Here is a 24,571-nt window from a genome sequence, read left to right on the forward strand (position 1 = left end):
CATGGTGAACACTGTACTAGTGGAATAGATACATAGAACCACTATATACAGGAGAATGACCAGTGTGTATAATGGGGGTGATACTGCACTGCTAAAGTGTGCTTTATTCAGCTACATTTTGGATTGGAAGTAAAATCTGACAGTGAGTGACCAAAAGTGACAATCTAGCTTTAATTCTAGAGAGGTTGAGGGATTTAAAGTAAAATTGTTTGCTCTATATTGCTTTTCATTCTTTTTTTTTTCCACTGACCCACAATGTTCTGGTGGCGGTCACAATAATAACCCTTTTAGTGATAATCCTTGGTTTTACAGTTATGTCTATATTCAGTTATTTTTATGCATTTATTTGTTGTCAAATGTGCTCTCTGTGCCTAGGCATGCCTACTTGCCTACTATGTAATCAGTGTATTTCAATGGATGAAGGCTGCTTTGCATTTGCATTAGAGCCTGCTTCTGCCAGCCAGTGTCAACAATCAATCTGAAGCTATCAGTGCTACAGTATATCATGTCCTCTTGATTTCCCATTAGAATGCTTTTCTACCCAATGCCGTCACTTATGCTTTGTCTTAATAAAGCTGCCTTCTTTCAGTTTTACCCTTCAGGTAGAAATTCAGTACCTCCTTTGCACTAATTTGATCATACATCCTCTCCTCCCTACTGCCATTCTTCAGGTTCACCTTTTCTCAGCATTTCCATTTTTCCTATTTTAGATTGTGCTTTTGCTCTCTTGTTGCTGTCATGCTTCTCCACGTTCTAAAATTTTTTCTCTTTGTTTTTTTGGGTTTTTTTTATTATTCTTTCAATGCATTTTTTTCTGAGTATATTTTAGAATGCCAACCAGGTTCAGTGTAAGATTTATTTTCTGAATAGTAATAGTAACATTTAATTAATGCTAAAGCCAGACTTAAAACTGTACAGTTAATTTATTCTGATGCAATGTCTTTGACTCTGTTTTTTAACTCTTGCTTGCCCTACAACTACATTGTATTTCTGTTCATTGTGTAATCCTTGGTATTATTTCTAGTAAGAAAATTCTGTTTGTATGTAATTCTTTCTCTTTGAGGCTCCATGCCCACTAGTATTTTTATAAGCTCTAAAAACACTAGCAAAAAAACTGGATGAAAAATGCTGATAATAGTGTTTTTGTGCTGGCTTGTAGTAGCTTTTTAGTGGTGTTTAGGAGCTCTAGCGTTTTATTAGCATTTGTACAGTACATGCAGGGAAAAAAGCTGTTAGAAGCATTTTAGTAGCATTTAGGAGCGTTCAGCGTTTTGTACAACCGTAAAAATGCTCCCAAAAACGTTTTCTTCGCCTGAACGGTGAAGCTTGAAAAACGCTGCTAGTCTAAAAGAGTGTGCGTGGACATATAGGATAACACTATTTAGCTTCTAGGAGCAAAAAAAAAAAATGCTAATGTGCATGGAGCCTGAATACACACCCCTGATGGTGCACCTTCTAGTTTGCCTATATTACAACACAGTGCCTAATCAAACGTCATTCATTTTGACTGATCTTTCCTTGTCCAATTTTCTATTCCAAGTTTTGGCATTTTCTTCCTATAAGATGTTTCTGCAGAACATCTGACTTCATTTTAACCTTTAATTATGTTATAAAACTGGTCCAGCAACTTGGAACAGCTTGTTGAAAAAATGGGTTTGAACCCTAGTAGTAATCTAAATTTTACATGAATGTAAGTTCCATTGAAGGTATAATAGTAAAAACAATTTTTTTTTTAACAAACATATGCAACATTTTACATTGCCATATCTTTACTGAGAAAATCACAAGCACCTTTAGGTTAAGTTCACAGTACCCATACGGTCAAATGCAGTGTTTTACTATGTAGGATGGTGACAGTGCTGGCTCCGGCAAGGTGCAGCATGATGTACGTTTTAGCACTGCTTTCCTTTTTTTTTTTTTTTTCCCTTAACTGTATTTGAAGTGTCATGTACTGACATTTCATTCATGTCACTGCACAGCAGTGCCAGTCAATGCGCTGTGGAAAAAAGTAGTCTTTCAGCATTTTTCCTCAGTTCCCCACAGCACAAACAATTGTTTTCTATGTTCCCTAGGAGTGATCTTCATTTATCCATTGTGGAAAACGCAGGTCGCCGTTGATGGTGTGAACGAGCACTTAAGCTACTTCTACATTTGTGTGTTGTGGGAATGCTCACAAAATCACACACATTCTTGAATGTACAGAAATGTGCAGCCACGATGGCGCCATTAACTTTTAATGTCACCTCTATGTGCCTTGCTAATGCGTGCGCGCCAAAACGCAAGCTATGTATTTTTCGTACTTAGGGCAGCCCATTTATTTAAAAATCACGCAATATTACATGTGCTTTGTCCCACTTGCAAAGATCTGAGTGGAGCCTTACCCTTCCCAGCCCCTAATGACAATCAGCTATGTGACACAACCAGACATTTTTCAGTTTTTAAGTAAGTGTTATTTTCTTTGGTAAATTTTTCTCTGTGCCGTTTGTCAATAAAAACATGCTGCATTTTAACATAATGCAACGCACTTAATCCTGACCAGCTATTTACTTCTCAAGTGTTTTGCTCATCAAGACCCCATTGAGGAGGTTTTCTTTAAGAAATGGACCATTCGCATTGTAGATCAAGCCATTTCTTGCCTTAACAAGACAACAACAGTTCCTGTCAAAGATGTTCCAGTGTTTAGGGACTCTGTGGATAAGAGACTGGAACCTCTGTTAAGGCCCTTGTTGTCTCTGATGGGCCTTGCCCTGCAGCCTGTCATTGTTGTAGATGACAGACCTCGGCAGCTAGACTTATAGGTGAACCTGTAGGGGCTTTCTCAGTTTTTGATCTTGTTGTTATGTTGGCAGGATTGTTACTTTTGGGCCTTTAAGCAGTTGCTTGCTGTAGTGCTTGCTCTTGTGTTTGACTGCTCCCTCTTGCATCTGTAATAGCAGAGCAGCTCTAAACATGCTTGTATGTAATCCAGTGGAGATGTTTGCACTGACAAGAAACTTTTTGGTGGTTCAGAGTCCTGGACCTTGTATAAACAACTACCTTATTGCAGGAAAGTAATGGCAAACACTGTGTTGCCCTTTGTGATGTAACCAAAGCATTGTCTAAGCTGTGCACACAAATTCCATGTTTTAGATCCCCGCAAAAAGCTTGCTGGAGAAACAGGAAGACCAAACTTTGGCTGTCAAGTTACTGTCCAGTCTGAACAAGAAAAGCAGCTTATGAAACAGTATCGGCGAGAAGAAAAACGCAATGCCAAACGAGAGAAACGTGTAGGAGAGGATGGAGAAATTCCTGGGGAAGGGCTAATAGGCTTTGATCCCAAGGAACTGAGAATGCAGAGGTAATAAATGCCAAACACTGAAAAATGCTTCAGCTGTAATTGCTACTTTAATGTGTCCTAATCATTTATTTTCTTTAAGTTCGGCTTTTGGAGATTACACAATTTCAACTTCAGGTCACGTCTTAACCAAAGTATAGAATTTTTTTCTCTATGAAAACCTAATTTTCTAGGATAAGGAAGCAGTGATCTGCTTAATTAGAATCTGCTTGGTCGCTTCCACATGATTTAGAAATGCAGATTAAGGAGGTAAGCTATCTTCCTTAGGTGCTCTGTACACACCACTAGTTTAAGATTTATGAAGTCTGTACTAAATGCATTGAAACTATCTGTTTTTCCTCTCGAGATTAATGGGTGCTATTTTCTATGTTGTCATCTTGAAATATAGGGAAAAAAGGAAAGCAAATAAGGTGTTGCATTGCTGCAGTGGAGTATAAAAAAAAAACCCCTAGCCTTGTTGGCTTTTTAAATATTGAGCCTATAAAATGTGTGATCTCTACATTGTTATGTGGCATGGCGTAGGGACAACAGCACTGTAAATAAGGTCTGTTGCAGTTATTGAGTTGCCAATGCCTACAAATTGTACCTATAATTTGCTGCAATTGTTATTGGGAGTGTGTTTCTATACACACTCGCTGACCTCTTTGTTTTAAAGCAGGCGAATTGTTAAATTGACTGTGACACAGAGATCACGCTGCAGCATAAACTTCCACCTCTTCCTTCTGTTTTATCTTGTTAGGGTCACTCCAGAGAATTCATTCTATGGAACACTATGCAAAAGTATATTTATATCTGCCTCCACATCTTTTACTGATTTTATTTCTCAATGAATCTGTAAATATGCTGGAGGTAATCAGGAAAAAAATGTGTGTGTATATATACTGTGTGTATATATGTGTATATATAAACCAAAAATAAAACAAAACTGGCCCATGAATTTCACTTGGGTACAGATGTTTTTTACATTTACTTTAGTTGCTGTCCTATTTGTGTAATATGGTAATCATTTCTTCTCTGGTTTGTAAAGAAATCAACATGTCTACACCAGTGTTCCATAACGTGTTCTCACAAAGGGGCTACAGCATGGTCCCATAATGTCACAACATACAGAGGCTGTGGGGGAATTGTGAAGAATTCTTGAAAATGACAAATTCTATGCAGGTTGCTGGTGTATTGGACTTTTGCTATTTTTGCAGCCTTTTATGCTGGTTTGGTCATTTTTATTTACTTTCAGACCAATATGGTCCACTCCAGTAGGTATGTTACTGATTATATGCTGACACCTAAGGTGTACCTCCTAAGCAATATTTTTTTTTTTTTTTTTTTTTTGTGTATTGTGGGGAAGGGTTACACCTTCTGTTGCTGTCTTAGTCCCCATTGGAGAGATTCATCACACTATTTGTACATTTAGAAATTGCCACCATAAAAGTAAAAGGTAATTCAACATTTTAGAGTTATGCCAGAACAAGAGGTGAAGGAAATTTTACAAAAGGTACCCATATTGCATGGACAACTCTCTAAAAGGGGAATATTCTTCATTGTAAGAGATTGTCACTAACAGGTCACATCTCTGTGACAGGAAATTTCCATATTGGTTTATGGACAGCAAAAAAAACCCTTGGAAGAGTTTTAACCTTTGCTTATGTTGAAAAAAATGGTTTTGCAAACACTTTAATAAACATTTTGTAAGTTTTCACTGACTAAGTGTAGAATATTGCACTCACATATTTAGAGAGTTGAATGTGACCAGAATGTTGTGTACCCATTGGAGTATGGCAAATATAGCGTCTGCCATAGGTTTAAAAAGTGTAGTCTAGAACTATAGTCTAGAATGTGTACTGTATATTGGTAATGGTTTGTTAAAGTGATGCTTTGTAGCTATATTTTTATAGTTTTGAAATAAGTAGTAAAATGCTAAAGGGCATGACATTTTATTTAGTATGAGTGTTAAAATCATGTCTTTGGTGCACTAAGTAGTATTAGAATCGTGTAATGTCAACAAATCAGAATTTGTTTTATTACCTTATGATTTGGTTTTCTTTTCCATGTGATTTATTTTGGAAACGTATCAATCTGTTTTGTATTTTTCTACAGAGAACAGGCCCTTGTAAGTGCTCGAATCATGCCAGTACTGAGCAGGGACAGAGACTATGGTGAAAGAGTTGTATATCCACATGTTTATGACTCCTATGCAGAAGCTATGAAAACCTCTGCATTTATTGGTGGTGCAAAGGTATGTCACAGTGGCAATAGTTTTGTTTTTCATCTGTTTTTGCTTTAACTTCAATTATGATAATGACAGCCAATAATGTTTCTCATTGCACATTCTTTTTCATAGTAAACCTGTCCCAAATCTGGGCAGTACAAACTTGAGCATAAGCACATATCAAGTGATCATCCGAGATAGTGTAATCTCCACTTTTCCTGTAAATTTGCGCTTGGCCTTGTTCCTGCCAAGCTTTATTTTGCCTCCCTTTTGGTTACAGAGGCTACCTATTACATCAAAGGATCTGACCATCCAATTGCCTCACCTACAGCAGGTGCTAAATTTCTCTCCTCTCCTTTTTCTTGTAAGGTACCCCTATATTTTTGGTCAGCTATAATTAAGAATTGGGTAATATTTTTGAAAGCATCAGCCTAGTTTTTAATGTCTGTAATGTGTCAGTATACCTTTAAGTACTGCTAACTTTTGACAGGCTCAATCTGTGAATTTACAGTCTCTGCAAAAGAGTTACCTATTGGCTGCTTCGATTCATACATAGAAAAAAGTTTTTAACATATTAAAATGGTTCTAAATTCTGGGTGTTTTTTTACCTTAATGCTTTCCCTGCATTAAGGCAAAAAACTCCCTACCAACTATCCCCCCCCCCCCCCAGCTCTGTGCCTTATTACAGTTCTTCTCTCCTGCTCTCAGAGGCTACATTGAGAATAGCCGGAGCCATTGCCTCCAATCATCTCTATGGCGACAAGTAAAGTATTTAGTCACTTTTGGTTTGGGTCTTTTGTTTACCGGTCATTATTGGCTGGTAAAATTAAAGGGACAATGTAAAAATAAAGAATAAATGTAAGAAAATAAATAATTAAAAATGCTTTAGAGCACCCCCAGTTGCTCACGTGCAAAGGTAAAGGCATACGTAGGTTGTGCACGCATATGTAAACAGTGATCGCATGGCACAAGGTAAGGTAAAGTGTCACTGTGAATGTTATAGTGAAAGCAATAATTCTAGCACCAGACCTTCTGTGTAACTCTAAACTGGTAAACTGTAGAGGCTTTTAAAGCATCACTTATGAATATTTTTATATACCGTAGCTTGTTGCCATTTCACAATTGTGCAACATTTTAAAGCGTGGCATGTTAGGTAGCGATTTACTTGGCATAACATCATCTTTTTTTTTTTTGTAGCAAACATTTGAGTATGATATTGTTTTTTTGCATATTAAAATTCATTAAAGTGTATTTTTTTTTAATTTGTACTTGAAAAACCGCTGCGCAAATACTGTGTGACAAAAAAAATTGCAACACCCACCATTTTATTCTCTAGGGCCTCTGTTTAAAAAATTCATAATGTTTGGGGTACCACTTAACTTTGTAGCAAAAAATTATAGATTTTTAAAGCAGAGTTCCTCTCAAAAGTGTTTGTGCTTGCCTCCCCCCCCCCACTACCATATTTAACACCTTTTGGGGGGGGAGTGGATACCTGGTTTTGACAGGTACCCGCTCCCACTTCCAGCTCAGTTCACCGTGGCGAAGTGAGCCGGAAGTTCGGCCCCCTTCTTCCTCCTGCAGTCTCCTGGAAACCTTCACAGGTCCCACAGACTTCCAGACCAATCAGAATGCGCAGCACGACTCACGCAAGTGCAGTGGGCACCAGAGCTGTGATGCCGAGGAGAGAAGAGGCAGAGAAGGGACGGCGCTGGACCCATTGACAGGAAAGAGTTTGTTAAAAGTCAGCAGCTACAGTTTTTGTAGCTGCTGACTTTTAATAAACGCAAAACTGGAACTCTGCTTTAAAGTAGTTAAAAATAAATGAACATTTCCTATGGGGGATCCTTTCAGTTCTCAATAAACACTTTACAGTTCCTATTTAGAATGTTCCCTCTTTTAGGGGTTTTGTTGATAGGCATCTGGAGGTCTTCTTAAAGGCCTTCTTTGGCCTTTACATCTTTTATCCAACATACTCAAGATTTGGAACAAGCAAATCCAATCCTGTGCAGCCAGACAAAGTTCTCCTAACTCCCTAATCTTCAATCCTACCCTGGAATTGGGAAGGTTTTCCTTCACATGCCCTTGAAGGTGTTGGCAATGGATGCCAGCCTAGTAGGCTGGGACAGACTTTATAGTTCATTGACTGTGCAGGGGACCTGGTCCTCACAGGAGTCTCTACAACAGTGGACCACTCTTTTGCAAGGTCACCTAGTCAGTGGGCAGTCAGCCAGTGTCACAGCAATGGCCTACATAAACCATCGGGGGCACCAGAAGTCAGGATGCCTTAAAAGAAACAAGTCTAATACTCTTCTGGGTGGAAACTCACATTCTAGGTTTTTCAGCTGTCCACATCACTGAAATCGACAATTTGGCAGACTGACTTCCTAAGCTGTTAAAGTCCAGACCCAGGTGGTGAAAAACAGAGGTTGGACATCCTGGCCCCAGGTTCAACAACAAGCTGAACAAGTTTGTAGCCAAGACCAAGGATGTACTAGCCTTCGCAGTGGATGCTCTATCGATTCCATTGGCTCACTTCAAGTTGGTTTTTGCCCCTTTCCACTTGAAGATCACCGACTGCTGCACAAGATAGAGAGGGAAATTCTGGTGATCCTCATTGCACCAGATTGGCCAAGAAGAACATAGTGTGCAGAAATACTCAGACTTCTGATGGACGATCCTTGGCCTCTTCCAAACAGACTAAACCTACTGGCCCAAGGCTCCCTATTCCAGTCTGCTCTGTTATTCACTGGCTTTAATGGCGTTTCTGTTGAAACGCAAAGTTCTGAATGATGGGGTTATTTTTGAGTCTGGTAATCCTCAGTGGTAGACTCTGGGGCTGCCCTAGCAAGGTTTTTTTTAAAGTAGCCAGTCACATGAAGAATGCTGCATATATAACCTATGGTCTAAGAATACAAGTCCTGTGTCCTGTGCTACTCCTAGATAAGGAATTTTCAGGTAACCTGAAATTTCTGTTTTTTTTTTTTATTGTCTTCTCATATTCTAAAGCCACCTTCACACAGGCAAATAGCTCCGGCCAGTTTGGTTCTGAAGTAAGAATCTGTGATACGGCTGTTTGCATGCAGGGGCGATCATCTGTCCCTAACTACAGCTAACAACTGCATGTGCTATTACATCTGAACAGTGTTGGCTGCTGTCAACATGTCATTGCTTTGTATAGACTGAGCAGCCACAACTGTTCACATAAACAGGTGGTTCCAGTGACAGGAATCTGCATATTCTTGCTGCTCAATGTAATTGTCAGTGTGAAGTAGGCCCTAATAAGTCCTGTTCTGGATCCTTTAGCCCCGAAGCTTTGTAGTGTTTTGGGTTTGATAATGCCTTATTGCTAGGTCCACAGCTTATCTAGCAGCTAGATCTTGCTAATAGTGACAGCTGTCCAAAGGCCTTTGTGTATGTGAGCTGAGTGATGTTTAAGACTCTGTCTGACTCTCTTTGCTGTAGGAGCCTGCTGCTGGGTAAAAATTTCTGACTGCTGACAAAACTCTAAAAAAGGTTCAAGAGTTACCTGTTTGTTTTAGGGAACCCATGCAGTGGAACCTTGTTAGTCAGAAAATTACACGAGGTTAATTATTGGCTCCGACTAGCAGATATATTGTCTGTTTTATGTTTTGGGGCCGAGGTGCAGCTCTGTGTGTCTTATTGAGGCATGGCGCAGGGTTTGGGAGCGAGCATATACCAGTTCCCCCATAGCAAGTGGCTTGCTATTGGGGGCAATGGTCAAGAGGGAACTACCAGGAGCGCCAGCTGGGTATCTGAGAAGAAGAGGAGCAGGACTGCTTTGTACAAAACCATTGCACAGAGCATGAAGTATGATGTGTTTGTTTTTAAAATAAAAAACAAACAAAACACAAATCTTTAGAGTCACTTTAATTTGTGCATGTTTAGTGGCGTCTTGGTGCAGTTGCCTAACCGTGTATAAGATTAGAGTTGAAGTGTTTTTTTTAATGTACTTTTACATTTAATCATGAAAGACTATGACATTTTTTAAAATTCTTTTTACTTTAGTTACTCTTGCCAGAAGGTATTCAGCGGGAAAATAGCAAAATCTATGAAGAAGTTAAGATACCTGTCACCGAACCAATGCCTATTGGCTTTGAAGAGAAACCAGTGTACATTAAAGATCTGGATGAGGTGAGCAGTGCTGCAATCTTAATGTCTTCATTTTCATTACAGTGTATTACCGAACATTTTAATCGAAATGATAAAAAATACTCTGAGTGCTTAATCTGTAGAAATACTTACAAAACTCAGATTAAGGTCATCCAAGTCATTTTCTGACTTCAGCGCAATTGTTGTTCTTACTGGAGAACAACAGTAGATCACTAAATTGTTTCACTTGCTGTTTGAAATTGCTCTTTAACATTTTATGCTCATCTTTATTTCAATAAGTCTTTTTTTTACTATTTGAAAACCTAAATGATCAACGTAAGCTGAGTCTAGGCAGATATAAAAAGTTATATGTTCTGTTCCACAACAGACACTCACAAAATGGCTGGCAGAGTTTTCAGTCATAGGCATTTTTTACTGCACATATCTGATTACTAGGGCATAGAAGAAAATTCACTTAAAACCCATCTTGTAGGATTGTTTCCTAACCCAACATCCTATTCCCCACTGAAAGCTTTTGAAAATCACAGGACTGATTGCTTGAGTTCAAAACAGTTGGTAGGCTGGATCCTATTGCTGCTCTGCACACAATAAAGGGGCTTAGGGGAACACCATCCATTTCTGTCCTGAATCAGTGGTAATGAAGTTCTCAAGCATTGTACTGTTAGTGGCGTACTAAGGTGGGAGAGGTCCATACTGGGTGCACACTCTCTGTGGGTGCTGTGGACTTTCTCTCGCTCTAAGCTCGCCCTGCATGGTCTGTTGAAGGGGGATCTGTGCTGAGGAGTCTGTATCTGGGGTGGGCTGATGGGGGGTGTTTCTATGTGGAAAGGGGAGGGAGTATTTCTGCTACTGAGGGGTCTATACTAGGCGGGGAAGGATGGAGGTGTCTTCTGTGCTAGGAGTGTGGAGTTGTCTCTACTGAGGGGTCTGTACTGGGGATGGGGGGGAAGAGGTGGAGTGTTTGCACTTCTCAGGGTCTGCACTGGGGGTGTAAAAGATGGGGGCATCAGTATTGGCAAGGAGGGGGGGGGGGTGATCTGTGTTGAGGGGCCTGTACCTGTGGTGGTGTTGGGGGGAAGGGAAGTTCTACTACTGAGGGGTCTCTAGTGCGGGGGGGGGGGGTCTGTGCTGTGCTGGGAGATCTGTATTGTGAGTTGGGGGTTGTGAGGATTCTGTAGTACTGGGAAGGGAGGGGGGTGGGTTTGTCTACTTAAGGCTAGTTTACATGCGAGTTTGTGGGGGGTGGTACATGATTGTACCCCCCACCGCTCTGCCCCACGTGGCTTTGTGACCAGAGCCACGCACAGCTGCACCGATTTTAAAAAACCAACAGCGAGTGCGGGAAGAGGACACAGTCGCAGTGGAGGGGGTGAGCGGGGTACATGGTATACATGTTATACCCTAAATGCGGTTGTAACATATGACATGTTTCAAAGATGAAATTAGCCTTTAAACTAAACTGGCATAGGTGATTGAACTTATCTTCCTGTGATCCCCTACCCAGCAGTAGTCACGCTAACAGTCCGAACCATTGTTTTGCACATTGATGTCTGTCTAATAGTATGAATGTGATTACGATAGTATGCCTGAGACTGGACAATAATGTGCTGCTTTATCATTGTCCAGTCACAGGTCTGGGTGTGAGCAGTGGACCATGCTGTATTGTCTAACTGTAGCAAAGTCTGCAGGAAAGTGTATGACCTGGCTTTGCTTGGGGCAGGTATGTCTTGATCACAAGACTAGCTTGTAAACAGAAATTCATATCCTTTCGCAGGTAAAACAGTTAACATATATGTGGCATTTATTTAGTGGTTTCCCAGAGTTCCACTTTACAGATTCCATCAAATGCAGTTAATCATTTGCAACAAAGCTTTGTTTACATTAAATCAGTTTTCAGCTCTGAATGGTTATGTCAGCAGCCTAAACAGTTATTCAGGAGTAAGTGCACTTTACAAGTACCAAATAGATGCATCCAATTGATTTTTCAAACTGCTGATACAGTCAAGGTAGTGCATAAACCCAGCCTCTCTACTGCAGTAACTTAATGGTCCGTGACAAAACAAAATGCACCTCCAGCATTTCGAATTGGTGCTAGCTCCTGCCTCTGGGAATGCATATGGCTGTGGCACCTGTATTCATGTAAGCTGCATGCTTAATGAATAATGCCTCAGTCTTGCTTTTGATCAATATTGCCTTCTGGTCTGTGTACAACAGAGTAACTCATTTATATTAAAATAAATTTTAGGAAGGCTTTTTATTTATTATGCATGGTTAAAATCTGTAGTAGCAAGCTTATTGTCTTAATAAGTAGTCATCATAGCTAAATGCCTGGATTCTGTACTTGCTGACTGTACCCCATTTCTAGGCTTGATTTTCAGTATTTAATGCAAGTAATACAGTTAATATTTATAGATTACCAAAATCTTTATACAGTATATATTGTATTGAGCAAATTGTGTATATAGCATTTTTCAGTCCTTCACCTTCGTATTGTGCCTGACAAGCACCTCATCTGCAAAGTCTTCTTGTCTGTATGTTATCTTTCAAAACCAAAAACTGTCTCTGAACCTTGTTTTCACTTTCACATACCTTTGCTGTTAAACAGGTACACAGTTGCAAGAAAAAGTATGTGAACCCCTTGGGATTACGTGGAGTTTTGCATGAATTGGGCATAAAATGTGCTCTGAACTTCATCTAAGTCACAACAATAGAAGAACACAGTCTGCTGAACATAATACTACACAAACATTAGATGTTGCCATGGTATAAGTGCACATAACATGTAAACATTCACAGTGCAGGGAGGAAAAAGTATGTGAACCTTTGGACTTAATAACTGGTTGACCCTCCTTTGGCAGCAATAACCTCAACCAAACATTTCCTGTAGTTGCAGATCAGACCTGCACAACGATCTGGAGTAATTTTGGACCACTCCTCTTCACAAAACTGTTTCAGTGTAGCAATATTCTTGGGATGCCTAGTGTGAATCGCTCTCTTAAGGTCATGCCACAGCATTTCAATCGGGTTGAGGTCAGGACTCTGACTGGGCCACTCCAGAAGGCGTATTCTGTGCTGTTGCAGCCATTGTTTTGTTGAATTACTTGTATGCTTTGGGTCATTGTCCTGTTGCATCACCCATCCTGTGCGGAGCTTCAGTTGGCGGACAGATGGTCGTACGTTTTCCCTCAAAATATCTTGATAAACTCTGGAATTCATTTTCTCATCAATGACAACAATCCGTCCAGGCCCTGAGGCAGCAAAGCAGCCCCAAACCATGATGCTCCCTCCACCATGTTTTACAGTGGATATGAGGTTTTGATGTTGGTGTGCTGTGCCTTTTTTTTCTCCACGCATAGTGTTGTGTGTTCTTCCCAAACAACTCAATCTTGGTTTCATCTGTCCACAGTATATTTTGCCAGTAGTGCTGTGGAACATTCAGGTGCTCTTTTGCAAACTTCAAACGTGCTGCAATATTCTTTTTGGACAGCAATGGCTTCCTCCGTGGTGTCCTCCCATGTACTCCATTCTTGTTTAATGTTTTCCTTATTGTAGATGTGTCAACAAAAATGTTAGCATGTGCCAGAGATTTCTGTAGATCTTTAGCTGACACTCTGGGATTCTTCTTTACCTCATGCAGCATTCTGCGCTGTGCTCTTGCAGTCATTTTTACAGGACGACCACGCCTAGGGAGAGTAGCAACAGTGCTAAACTTTCTCCATTTGTAGACAGTCTGTCTTACCGTGGACACATGAACATCAAGGCTTTTGGAGATACTTTTGTAACCCTTTCCAGCTTCATGCAAGTCAACAATTCTTGATGGTAGGTCTTCTGAGAGCTCTTTTCTGCGAGGCATGGTTCACATCAGACAGTGCTTCTTGAAACCAGTAAACCCAAAAGTGTTTTTTAAGGGCAGGACAGCTGTCAGGAACACATCCAATATCATCACACTGATGGGAGTCAAGGTTGGCTCACTCCTGGCTCCAATTAGCTCTGGGAGAAGTCATTAAGCTAAGGCCTCACATACTTTTTCCTCCCTGCACTGTGAATGTTTACATGTTATGTGCACTTAAACCATGGCAACATCTAATGTTTGTGTAGTATTATGTTCAGCAGACTGTGTTCTTCTATTGTTGTGACTTAGATGACGTTCAGAGCACATTTTATGCCCAATTCATGCAAAACTCCATGTAATCCCAAGGGGTTCACATACTTTTTCTTGCAACTGTACATGTCATGCGCTATTGTATTCTGACAGTCGGAGATTTCCCCGCAATCAGAATACAATGATCACTGCTGGTGGCTAGAGTCACTGGAAGTGATCATGCGAAAAAAAAACCCTGACAGGCTGGTTATACTGAAGTCCATCCAAAGATTGACTTCTGTACAACCAACCAGCCTATAAATGGATTAAAATTCGTCCGGTTAATGCTGAACTAGCTGAATTTCGATCCATCTATGGCTGGTTTTAGCTGATTATCTCAAATGCTAATTTATTCCTTTGTTTGTTGTCGGAGTTTGTTACATTATGAACTTTAAGGTAATATTGATACTATACTAGGTGCTAAAAATGTTAAGAAATCCCTTTTTTCAGCATATTATGTTTCTGTACCTCTTGGCCATTGTCACCGGTCTTTATGGTTTTAATGTATCAGTGCTTCACAGACCTGAACCCGAAAAACTCATTTAATATTTTGTGCAGCTGTGAACAAGCAGGCTTAAAACATGTGTACTTTAGTTGGTAAAATCACTATCCACTTATGTTGGCTGCACAACTGGCAAGAGTGATTACAATTGGTTAGTTTTTTTAACAAAGAAAACAATTGCATTAAATTGAGCACTTTACAGCAAGAGAGCCAATGGGTTTGCAGAGGAACTGTCTTTAAACTGGCATTATAATAGTTTGTTGCTATAGTTTTTGTTTTCTGGCCACTCAAAACTTAAGGTATATGTGAACCCTCACTTTGAAAAACAACCCATTCTGTTTAAATAAGAAATGAAAGCCAAAACATTTGTGTGTAAATATGTATTAGATACCCTCTGTGCTTAGCTGCATAAGGAGCTGGGGGGAGGAGAAACAGCAGTACATTAGTCATCCCGGTGAATGGCTGTGCTGGGGGGCATCCAGAAAACTGACCACATTTGTGCTTTCCTGCCTAGTGTAGTCTGTTTTGAATAGGAAAGTAGAGGGACTGGTAGGATCACCAGGGATTTAACACAAAGGAAGCAATACAAAGAGAGCAGGATACTTTTTCATACAAATACATGGGTACAGCAGTTATATCAGGAATAAGAAATGTTGGGTTTACATATTCTTTATTACCTGGATCACATGTATGCGAATTGGATGCGTTTTGAACTACATATGATTCAAATGACATGTAAAACAAAAGCCTTTTCTTTGGCGCAAGTTCACATACACTATATTGCCAAAAGTATTGGGACACCCCTCCAAATCAGTGGATTCAGGTGTTCCAATCACCTTCATGACCACAGGTGTATAAACTCAAGCGCCTAGGCATGCAGACTGCTTCTACAAACATTTGTGAAAGAATGGATCGCTCTCAGGAGCTCAGTGAACTCAAGCATGGTACCATGATAGGTTGTCACCTGTGCAATAAGTCCATCCGTGAAATGTCCTTGCTAATAAATATTCCACTGTCAACTACTGGTAGCTTTATAACAAAGTGAAAGCAACTGGGAACAACAGCAACTTAGCCACGAAGTAGTAGGCCACGTAAAATGACAGGTCAGCGACTGCTGAAGCGCACAGTGCGCAGACGTCGCCAACTGTCTGCAGAGTCAACAGTTAAAGACCTCTAAACCTTGTGTGGCCTTCATTTTTAACACAACAATGGTTTGTAGAGAGCTTCATGGAATGGGTTTCCATGGCCAAGTAGCTATATCCAAGCCTTACATCACCAAGGGCAATGCAAAGCATTGGATGCAGTGGTGTAAAGCACGCTGCCACTGGACTCAGTGGAGACATGTTCTTTGGAGTGACAAATCCTGCTTCTCTGGCAATCTGATGGACATGTCTGCGTTTGGCGATTGCCAGGAGAATGGTAATTGCCTGACTGCATTGTGCCAAGTGTAAAGTTTGGTGGAGGGGGGATTATGCTGTTAGATTGTTTTTCAGGGGTTGGGCTTGGCCACTTAGTTCCAGTGGAGGAAACTCTTAAGGTGTCAGCATACCATTTTGGACAAATTCATGCTCTCAACGTTTGTGGGAACAGTTTCGGGGTGGCCCCTTCCTGTTCCAACATGACTGCACACCAGTGCACAAAACAAGGTCTATAAAAGCATGGATGAGCGAGTTTGGGGTGGAGGAACTTGGTTGGCCTGCACAGAGTCCTGACCTCAACCTGATAGAGCACCTTTGGGATCAATTCGAGCGATGACTGTGAGCCAGGCCTTCTGGTCCGACATCAGTGCCTGACCTCACAAATGCGCTTCTGGAAGAATGGTCAAACATTCCCATAGACACACTCTTAAACCTTGTGGACAGCCTTCCCAGGTAATTTGAAGCTGGTATAGCTGCAAAGGGTGGGCCAACTCAATATTGAACCCTATGGACTAAGGCAGGTGTCCCAATACTTTTGGCAATATAGTGTATGTGTAGGCCAGCAGTGCGGTTTGTAAAAGAGTTCTGTGCCGTTTTCAGTCTGGTTGAGGTGTGATTTCCAATGTCATACACATTAGCAATTCGCATTGGAATCGCACCTGAACCGCTGAACGAAATTGCACCACATTGTTTTACAAATCGCACTACACACCAGCTAAAGTGGTTATAAAGGCAAAATAATTTTTTTACCTTAATGTATTCTCTGCATTAAGGCTATAAACCCTTACAATAACAATGCTCCCTAGCCCCTCCCCTTAAACACTTGAGTATTGATTCAGCGCTGCTACTGGCTTCATTTCTGCTCTCCTCTCTTGCTTTTTTTTGTAAGTTTCACTGAGAGCGGTGGGAGCCATTGGCTTCTGCATCTATACATTAAATCAGGTGAGGAGGGATCAGGGGGCAGGGCCGAGCAACATTGTGCGTGTTTGTGAACGCACACAGCCTGGTTCAGGATTAAACCTGCACCAGCAAGCCACTTACTATGGAAGCAGACACAGAAGAGGCAGGGCTAAGATCGCTAGTGGGGGACTCCAGAAAAGGCAGTAAGGGGCCACTCGGTGCATTACCATTGCACAGGACAGGTAGGTATACCATGTTTATTATTTTAAGAAAAAAAATAACAGCTTTTACAACCACTTCAAAGTGGAACTTCATTCTCTCAAACAACATGGACTATTTTCTAATCCTTATGGTGCCAGCATTAGTAAATAGGAAAGTATATCATGTTTACGTATTATAAACTTGAAAAAAAATTAAAATTGACCCCAAACCTTTGGTTTTAACTCTTTAGATTCTCTTGAAATTCTGTGTATCTGTTACCCTTTTAATGAAGGACAAAAATATGTTTTGTTACTCAAAATGTGCGTCTATTAAACATAGTCTTTAGCTATCTACTGTTTATGTTCTTTTTTTTTTTTTTTTTTTTTTACCCATGAGATTGCGTTCCGTTTTTAGTTTCTTAATTCACTGACAAGTATTGGCTGCATCGTGGCAGGACCAATTTGCATAAGGCAGGAAAAAAAACTCTTCCATCTTAGGAATCACTATCTCTGATAAATGGCTTGAGCTTTTTACCTAAAGTGGGTGCTCGAGGTAGGATTTATTTCTTTGTTACATGCCATTTCCATTTCCTTTTAGTTACAGTACATAATTAATGACCTAAATAAAAAGTGGATTTCTTTGCTTAATGCATAGGAATTATTATAAAATCAATAAAGCCCTTTCTTTCAGTAATGTTTTGTTGCTTTTATAATTTTAGCAAGTAAGCAGGGCTGGGTGAAGTTAGACACATTAGTGCATAAATTACCATGTTTATACTATCCTTTGGAAAGCTTAGCAGTTAATATCACTATGGTTCTGCGGTCATAATTCTCTCCAGGACCTGCATAATCATTCTTTATTTCTGCACTTATTATCATGTGTCATTTTTTGTGTAACAATTGGAGGAGACCAACACTTTAACAGTGGTCTCTGCTGGATTTCAGAATGCCTCAAGTATTAAAGAACAGCCAAGACCAACACAATTGTTGGCATTGAATATTTTTTGGTAGTTGGCTTGGGTAGCATTAAAAAAATAACCAATTTACTGTCATCTGCAGCCTTACCGTGAGTCTTAAGCCCTATCACTTTGCAGGAATTGTCTATTACTTAAAGTGAAATGTCTTCTAGGAATTACTTTTTGCTATTTTGTTGCAGCGGCTGCATCAAAAGGCATTTAGGCAGAAAGTCTGTCATATTTATGGAAGCTGGTTTCTGCCATGAATGGAAAAATAATATTCTATATTTTAGTTTCAAATATTATTTTAATCTAATTTACTGGTAGCTGCCTTTCCTTTTTTTCATTGCTTTACATCTGCCCATCTGTATTCATGTATTCTATAGCATTTGGTATCTCTGTATGTTCACAACTGAACATGGTTTTGTCAGTTTCTTTTTTAATTTCCTCAACAGCAATGTCATAGTATCACCAAACGTTATTAATATGTTAAAAATATTGCATTTATTTTAAGTTCATGTTCATTAAAGTGATTGTAAAGGTTCTAATTTACTTACAGGATCTGCTCTGTCCAGTGGTTTTGTGCAATGCAGCCCTAATCCTCCCCTTCTGGGGTCCCCTACCGGTACTCTGAGCGCATCCACTTCTCTGTTTGCAACCAAAGGAAGCAGCTTCCTAGGGTGGCATTCATGCGGGCATCAATCCTGAGCTGTGGGCATATATTGACACATGCAGTGCGGCTCGGCCCCATCTCCTTCTTCCTCCTCACAGTATTTGATTGACAGCAGCAGTACTGAGAAAAGAGAGAAGGAGAACAGTGCTGCTGCTCTTGAGCACAGTGCTGGAATGAAATCGGGCTCAGGTAAGTATTTAGGGAAGCTGGGGGGAGCTCTACATGAAAAGTTTTTTACTTTTAATTTAGAGAATGCATTAAGGTAAAAAACCTCTATCCTTTTCAACCACTTTACACCCACATTCAAGATGAAGGGGGAATCCCCCGCTGTGCTATTGTTGTTAAGGACTCCTCCACTTGAACAAACACTGGAGCTGATTGACTGCAAGCGCTAATAAAGCCAAGATATACCGACAGTCCTGTTCGGAAGGTGGCGATCACTAGATCAGCTTCTTCTGAACAGAAATGGCCATACATGGATTGAAATTTGGCCAGTTTCTTTTCAACCAGCCAAATTTCAACCAGTTTATGGCCAGCTTAATGGTCCATATGTAATCCTAATAGGGATGTAGGGGTGCTCTCTGTCCACTTTCTTCTCCCTCTGGTGACATCACCTCCTTCCCATTGCAGCCAATCCTCTGGGGGCTCTGTACACATTGTGCGCATTCACAGGGGAAAAGGTAGGAAGTGCACAGCCCTTGGCTAAGAGGCAGAAATAAGCCTAACACCGAAACGCCTACCACCACCACCATAACTAGGAAATCCTTCAAATGCAGCAGTAATTTTCTAGAAGTTCAAATGTTTTCTTTCTTTTACTTTCAAGGTAAGTCTTTATTTGAAATACAACACCACTTTTCGTCCCTCCTATACTAATGAACCTTCTATATTATTTCAAACATGCAGTCTCTATATCAGCTGAAACTAAGGGATATACTAAAACTCAATTTTACTTCCTGTATTCTTTTAGAATAAGTATAGGATAGTTTAGAAATTCAGATTAGAGGAGAATAAATGGATCAGCAATACTTGGCTTTAGTAAAGATTATCATGCAGATTTTTCAGGTGATACCCAAGTAGGGCTCCAACTCCTATACTAGAAAAATCTGTCAACTGGCTACAAAGGGGAATTATTCTCACACAGTCATTACAATGTATCGAGGAGGTCTTAAAGGGCATTTCAATCAGGTCCGCCTGTCAGTTTTTCAGGTGGAACTGATCGCAAGATCCATGGAGCCCTATGGACAAGGAGATGTGTCTTTTTACACCTGTCTACCTCCGGGTCCATCCAGGTCCAGAAAAAACCCTCAAAAGACCAGTGGCCTGATGTAAATGAACAGCGATGAATAGTCAGTTCTGTGTGAAAGGAGCCTAAGTTTGCTGGCAGATTCATTTCTGATCCAATATTAGGTACCAATTCACAAAGACTGAATTTGTATAACAATGCAAATAAAATTCAGCTGTGAACATTTTTTATTTTTTGCATTCTACATGGCCTTAACGTATTTGAATCTTAACAACTACATCCTCATAAATGCAACAGAAAAAAATGGATTTTTTTTTACATACTTACCTGTAAAAGTTCCTGGAGTACATCATGGAACACAGGCTATTCATGACTATGTGAGCAATAGGCAACCTATAGGTGAATGGACACTGGCTGTCCAGTCAGAGAGGAGGTCCTCCCCTATATAACTTCCTATGCAGGAAGTACCTCAGTTTTTGTAGCAAGCAATGACATTCCAGATAGAGGGGCGGGACCTCTGTGTCCCGTGATGTATTCCAAGAAATGTATTTTGCAGGCTAATCATGACTGTGGGATGTCCCAAAGCAATAGAAAATTTGAGGGGAGGGTGACCTCATGATAGCCACCATCAATAATCCCTCAGGCCCTACTCAGCCATCCGTAAAACACTGTGGCCAAAGGCAGAATCCTCTGCTGCTGTGACATCCACCCGATAGAACCTTGGGAATGTATGAACTGAATACCATCTAGCGGCCTTGCAAACCTGAACCACTTGACACCTAATGGCAGATGGCCCAAGATGCCCCCACACTCCTGGTGGAGTATGTTTTCACCCACAAGGGTGGGACTTTACCTTTCAAACCATAGGTTTGAATGATTATTTGGCCCTTCTGGCAGCACAAATAGAGCATCTAACCTCCTGACCTGTGCTTTTGCCGTCAAGAAGACCCTTACAGCACTAAGCACATCCAAGGTATACAGAAATCTTTCTCTTGCTGACTGAGGCGTAGGAAAAAATGAAGGCAGAACTATGTTCTGATTGAGATGAAAGCTAGAAACCACCTGGTAAAAAGCACGGATGAGGCTGCAACACCACCTTATGATGCAAAACCAGAAGTTGTTTTTCTGCAAGATAGAGCTGCCAGCTCCAACACCCTTCTCGCAGAAGTGATTGCCACTAGAAACAACACCATACGAGTCAACAGGACCAGTGGAATCTATTCAATAGATTCAAATGGTGGCTTTTGCAAAACCTCCAAAACCAAGTTCAGGTCCCAAGGACACAAACGCAACCTGACAGGAGGAGTCATACGCATTACTCCTTGTAAAAAAAAGTGCGGATCAAAGAGTGAGATGCAATGGGCCTCTGGAAAAAAATAGGTAATGCTGAAAACTGGCCCTTAATGATACCAACAGCCAAATTCTAATGCAACCCTGTTTGAAGAAATTACAGAATCTTGCCAATCACATACTTTCGTTGGTGCCATTTGTGAACCTCACACCAGACAATGTAAGCCTTCCAGGTTCTGTAATAAATGTTCCTAGAAACTTCCTTTCTAGCACCCAACACAATGGGGATGACAGAATCTGACACTCCCCTATCCTTCAGGATCCAGGTTTCAATAGCCACACTATCAAATTTAGCGACCGTAAAGCTGGGTGCAATATAGGACCTTAAGACAACAGGTCTGGCCAATACGGCAGGGCCCACAGCCTGTCTACTGCAATCTTCACTATGTCTGTGTACCAGGCTCTCCTAGGCTAGGCCGGAACAATCAATATCACCGGAATAGACTCCTGAATCCTGCGTAAGAGACGCAGCAGCAGTGGGATTGGAGGAAAGGCATAACTCAATGAGAACTGGTTCCAAGGAATCACTAAGGTGTCTACCCCTGCCATGCGAGGGTCCCTTACTCTGGACACAAAAAGACCAACCTTGTTGTTGAACCTGGATGCCAATAGATCTACATCCGGACAACCCCATCGCTGCCAGATTTCCTTGAAAACATCAGGAGGCAAAGCCCATTCCCCTGGAATGAACTGCCGGCGACTGAGATAATCCACCTGCCAATTTTCCATACTTAGAATGAACACTGCTGACAGACTTGGAACATATCTCTCTTCCCAGGTCAGAATGCAGTTCACCTTCTGAGCACCTCGACTCCTGGTTCCTCCCTGTTGGTTGATGTATTCGACTGCTGTGGCATTGTCAGGCTGAATCCTTACAGGCCAACTCTGAAGCCTGGATATCCAATATCTCAGAGCCAGCCTCACTGCTCGAAGTTCCAGAACATTGATGGGAGGAACCCTTTTCCGTTGAAGCCATGTTCCCAGAACGGCCCCCAACCTGAAAGGCTTGCATCGGTAGTTACCAGCTTCCACACCACTGGCCGAAAGGATCTTCCCTTCTCCAAACTGTGAGTTACTGGAAGCGCCTTGGTCAGATTTAAAACTGCACAGGGTACCATCTGCATGGGGTCCAGCACCGTAAGGCTTCATTACAGGCAAAACCATCCATTTTAGCTCATAGCCTTCCGAATGGAGCAATTAATTTCCCTGATTCTCTAATGTAACTGTTCTGGACTTTCAGGTATGCTCCAAGAGCACAGCAACACTTTCAGTGGCCTTACACCACCTTACAGACACTGGTGAAAAAACCGAGGTACTTCCTGTATATAGGAGAGGACCGCCTCTCTGATTGGTTGGCCAGTGTCCATTCACCTATAACCCACATAGTCATGAATAACCAGCTCCCGTGTCCAGTGATGTATGATAAAGAAAAGGATATTCCTACTGCAAAAACTTATTGTGTTGCCATGTATGTGAAGACGTTTGCCATGCCAGTGCTAAAATATAAGGTTATGGAATATTGGGAACTCTTTCCACACATTTATTGAATCAGTATGACCACAGAATGAGCAATTAGACATCTCAGAAGTAGGGGCAACCAGACAGAGCTCGAACAGTTGGTTTCCAGGGGGGACCAAAAAGAGTCAACCAGTTAGGAAAAGCTGGGCCTCAAAACTGCCTGGACAGGAGAACTCAAAGTCAGTGATATGGGATAAATAAATGCAGATACAGAGAGGTTGGGTGGACAGAGAAACTGACTGTTAGACTGTAGATCTACAGATCTCCAGCTATCGGAGGGAAAAGTTCAAGAAGATGGACATGCACTGGGTTGACAAAGACACAGAATGTTAATCTAGATATACACAACTTGAATTTCGATCAAATCAACCCTGTCAGCACAACCTGGCTCGAAGAACTGTGATTTGAAAATTGAAGGAGACGGGGAAAATTCAGCGGCTGCAGTCAATCAGATGCAGTCATTTTTCAGGTATTCTGACAATTGCAAGTTGCTGTGGCTTTCAGATTACAAGCAGGTTTTGCACCTGAGTGGGATATGTTTGTAATCTTGGGGAGCAAACTGACCTGAAGCAGTGTCACACTGCTCATGGATATCTTCAGCTGTTGGAGGGAACAGGTAATGGAGGAGGGAATGCATTTGGCTCGATATCTTAGTACTTATTATCGCACTGAGCAGCTGCTAAGCTAAAGGAGAAGTACAGCCAAAGCTCACAGTTTGTTCTGCACTCCTGTGACTCGTTTCTCAGCAATCCGCTGAGAGCCTGAGCCAGCCGCCCCCTTCACAGCCCGGCGCTCCAGAAAGTGTGCGGGGGGGGAGGGCAGAGCAGACAGCGGCTATGAGAACTCAGCAATCAGCGGTCATGGGATCGCTGAGGTCTCACCCTTAGAGTCGGCAGGGACAGACATAGCATCAATCCAATGCTGCATCTACCTAGGTAAGTATATTTGAGGGGAAAATGAAAAGCTCATACTTTTGTTTTAAAGTACAACTACTAAAGGTCTCTTAAAGTAAAAATAAATAAGACTTCCTTTTACTGTCCCCTACTGAGCCAAATCTACCATTTTTGTCTTGCAATGTTCCCCGTCCCAGGCATTACAGGTCACAGTGGTGAGCAACAGAGGCAAGATTAGATGTGGCCAGGTGCTGACTGACAAGCTACAGGATTGTGATGATCGCTGATAGCAGTGAAAATGCTCATAGCCACACCCCTGCAACTTTATAAAAAAAAATATTCCACGGTAGTGCACACACTAGCAACTCTGCTTTGATCTCATTGCCACACAATCACAGGAAGCTGCAGTTGTTGGTCTTCACTGACAGGATCAACAGGTATTTGTGGGGCTCTGTAGGAGGACTAAGAGAAACCTGTAAGTGTGAATGCACTTAAAATTATGTACTGCGGCACACATTTTTATAATTAGAGGCCATAGTTCCACTTTAAGCAGATCTTCATCCAGTGCAGACATTGAACCTTAAACATACTCTCTAGTTATTCAATTCAAGCTTACGGTTTCTTGGGCTAATTTTACATCATCAGAAAACCATGAAACTTCCTTATAAAATTACCCTGCCACTTTAGAAAAGTTACTAAGGCATGCTTGGCTTGTACAAGAAGACTTTATACAGCAGGGGTCTCCATACTTTCTAAAGAAAGGGCCAGTTTACTGATCTTCCGACTTTAGGGGGGCTGGACTGTGCCCAGAGGGAGTAAACGATGCCTGATTTTTAGTGTTAAGGGATAAGTAGTTGGCGTCAGTGGGAGGAATAGTGCCCCATTTTTGTTGACAGTAGAAGGAATTATACCTCATCGTTGGTGTCAGTGGTAGGAATAGTGCCCCATTATTGATGTCAGTGGTAGGAATTGTGCCCCATTGTTGGTGTCAGTGGTAGGAATAGTGCCTCAAGGGCTGGATAAAGGCAAGCAAAGGGCCATATCTGGCCCCAGGGCCATAGTCTGAAAACCACTGTTATACAATATATTCTCATTTCTTGCACCAC

The 24,571-nt window shown here is 41.2% G+C and overlaps 1 protein-coding gene across 1 annotated transcript in view; it reads left to right on the forward strand.

Moving 5' to 3' along the window:
* The window catches only part of ASCC3 (activating signal cointegrator 1 complex subunit 3), a 915,848-nt gene that overhangs the window by 72,198 nt on the left and 819,079 nt on the right, over positions 1-24,571 (forward strand). Inside the window, exons 5-7 of the mRNA XM_089665174.1 lie at positions 3,130-3,337; positions 5,429-5,567; positions 9,567-9,692. Coding sequence (XP_089521300.1) covers positions 3,130-3,337; positions 5,429-5,567; positions 9,567-9,692 — 473 coding nt within the window. The remainder of the gene's footprint in view (positions 1-3,129; positions 3,338-5,428; positions 5,568-9,566; positions 9,693-24,571) is intronic.

The sequence above is a fragment of the Staurois parvus genome, unplaced genomic scaffold, assembly GCF_062004578.1.
Source record: "Staurois parvus isolate SC_StPar_1 unplaced genomic scaffold, SC_StPar_1.0 ptg000048l, whole genome shotgun sequence".
Taxonomy (NCBI): domain Eukaryota; kingdom Metazoa; phylum Chordata; class Amphibia; order Anura; family Ranidae; genus Staurois; species Staurois parvus.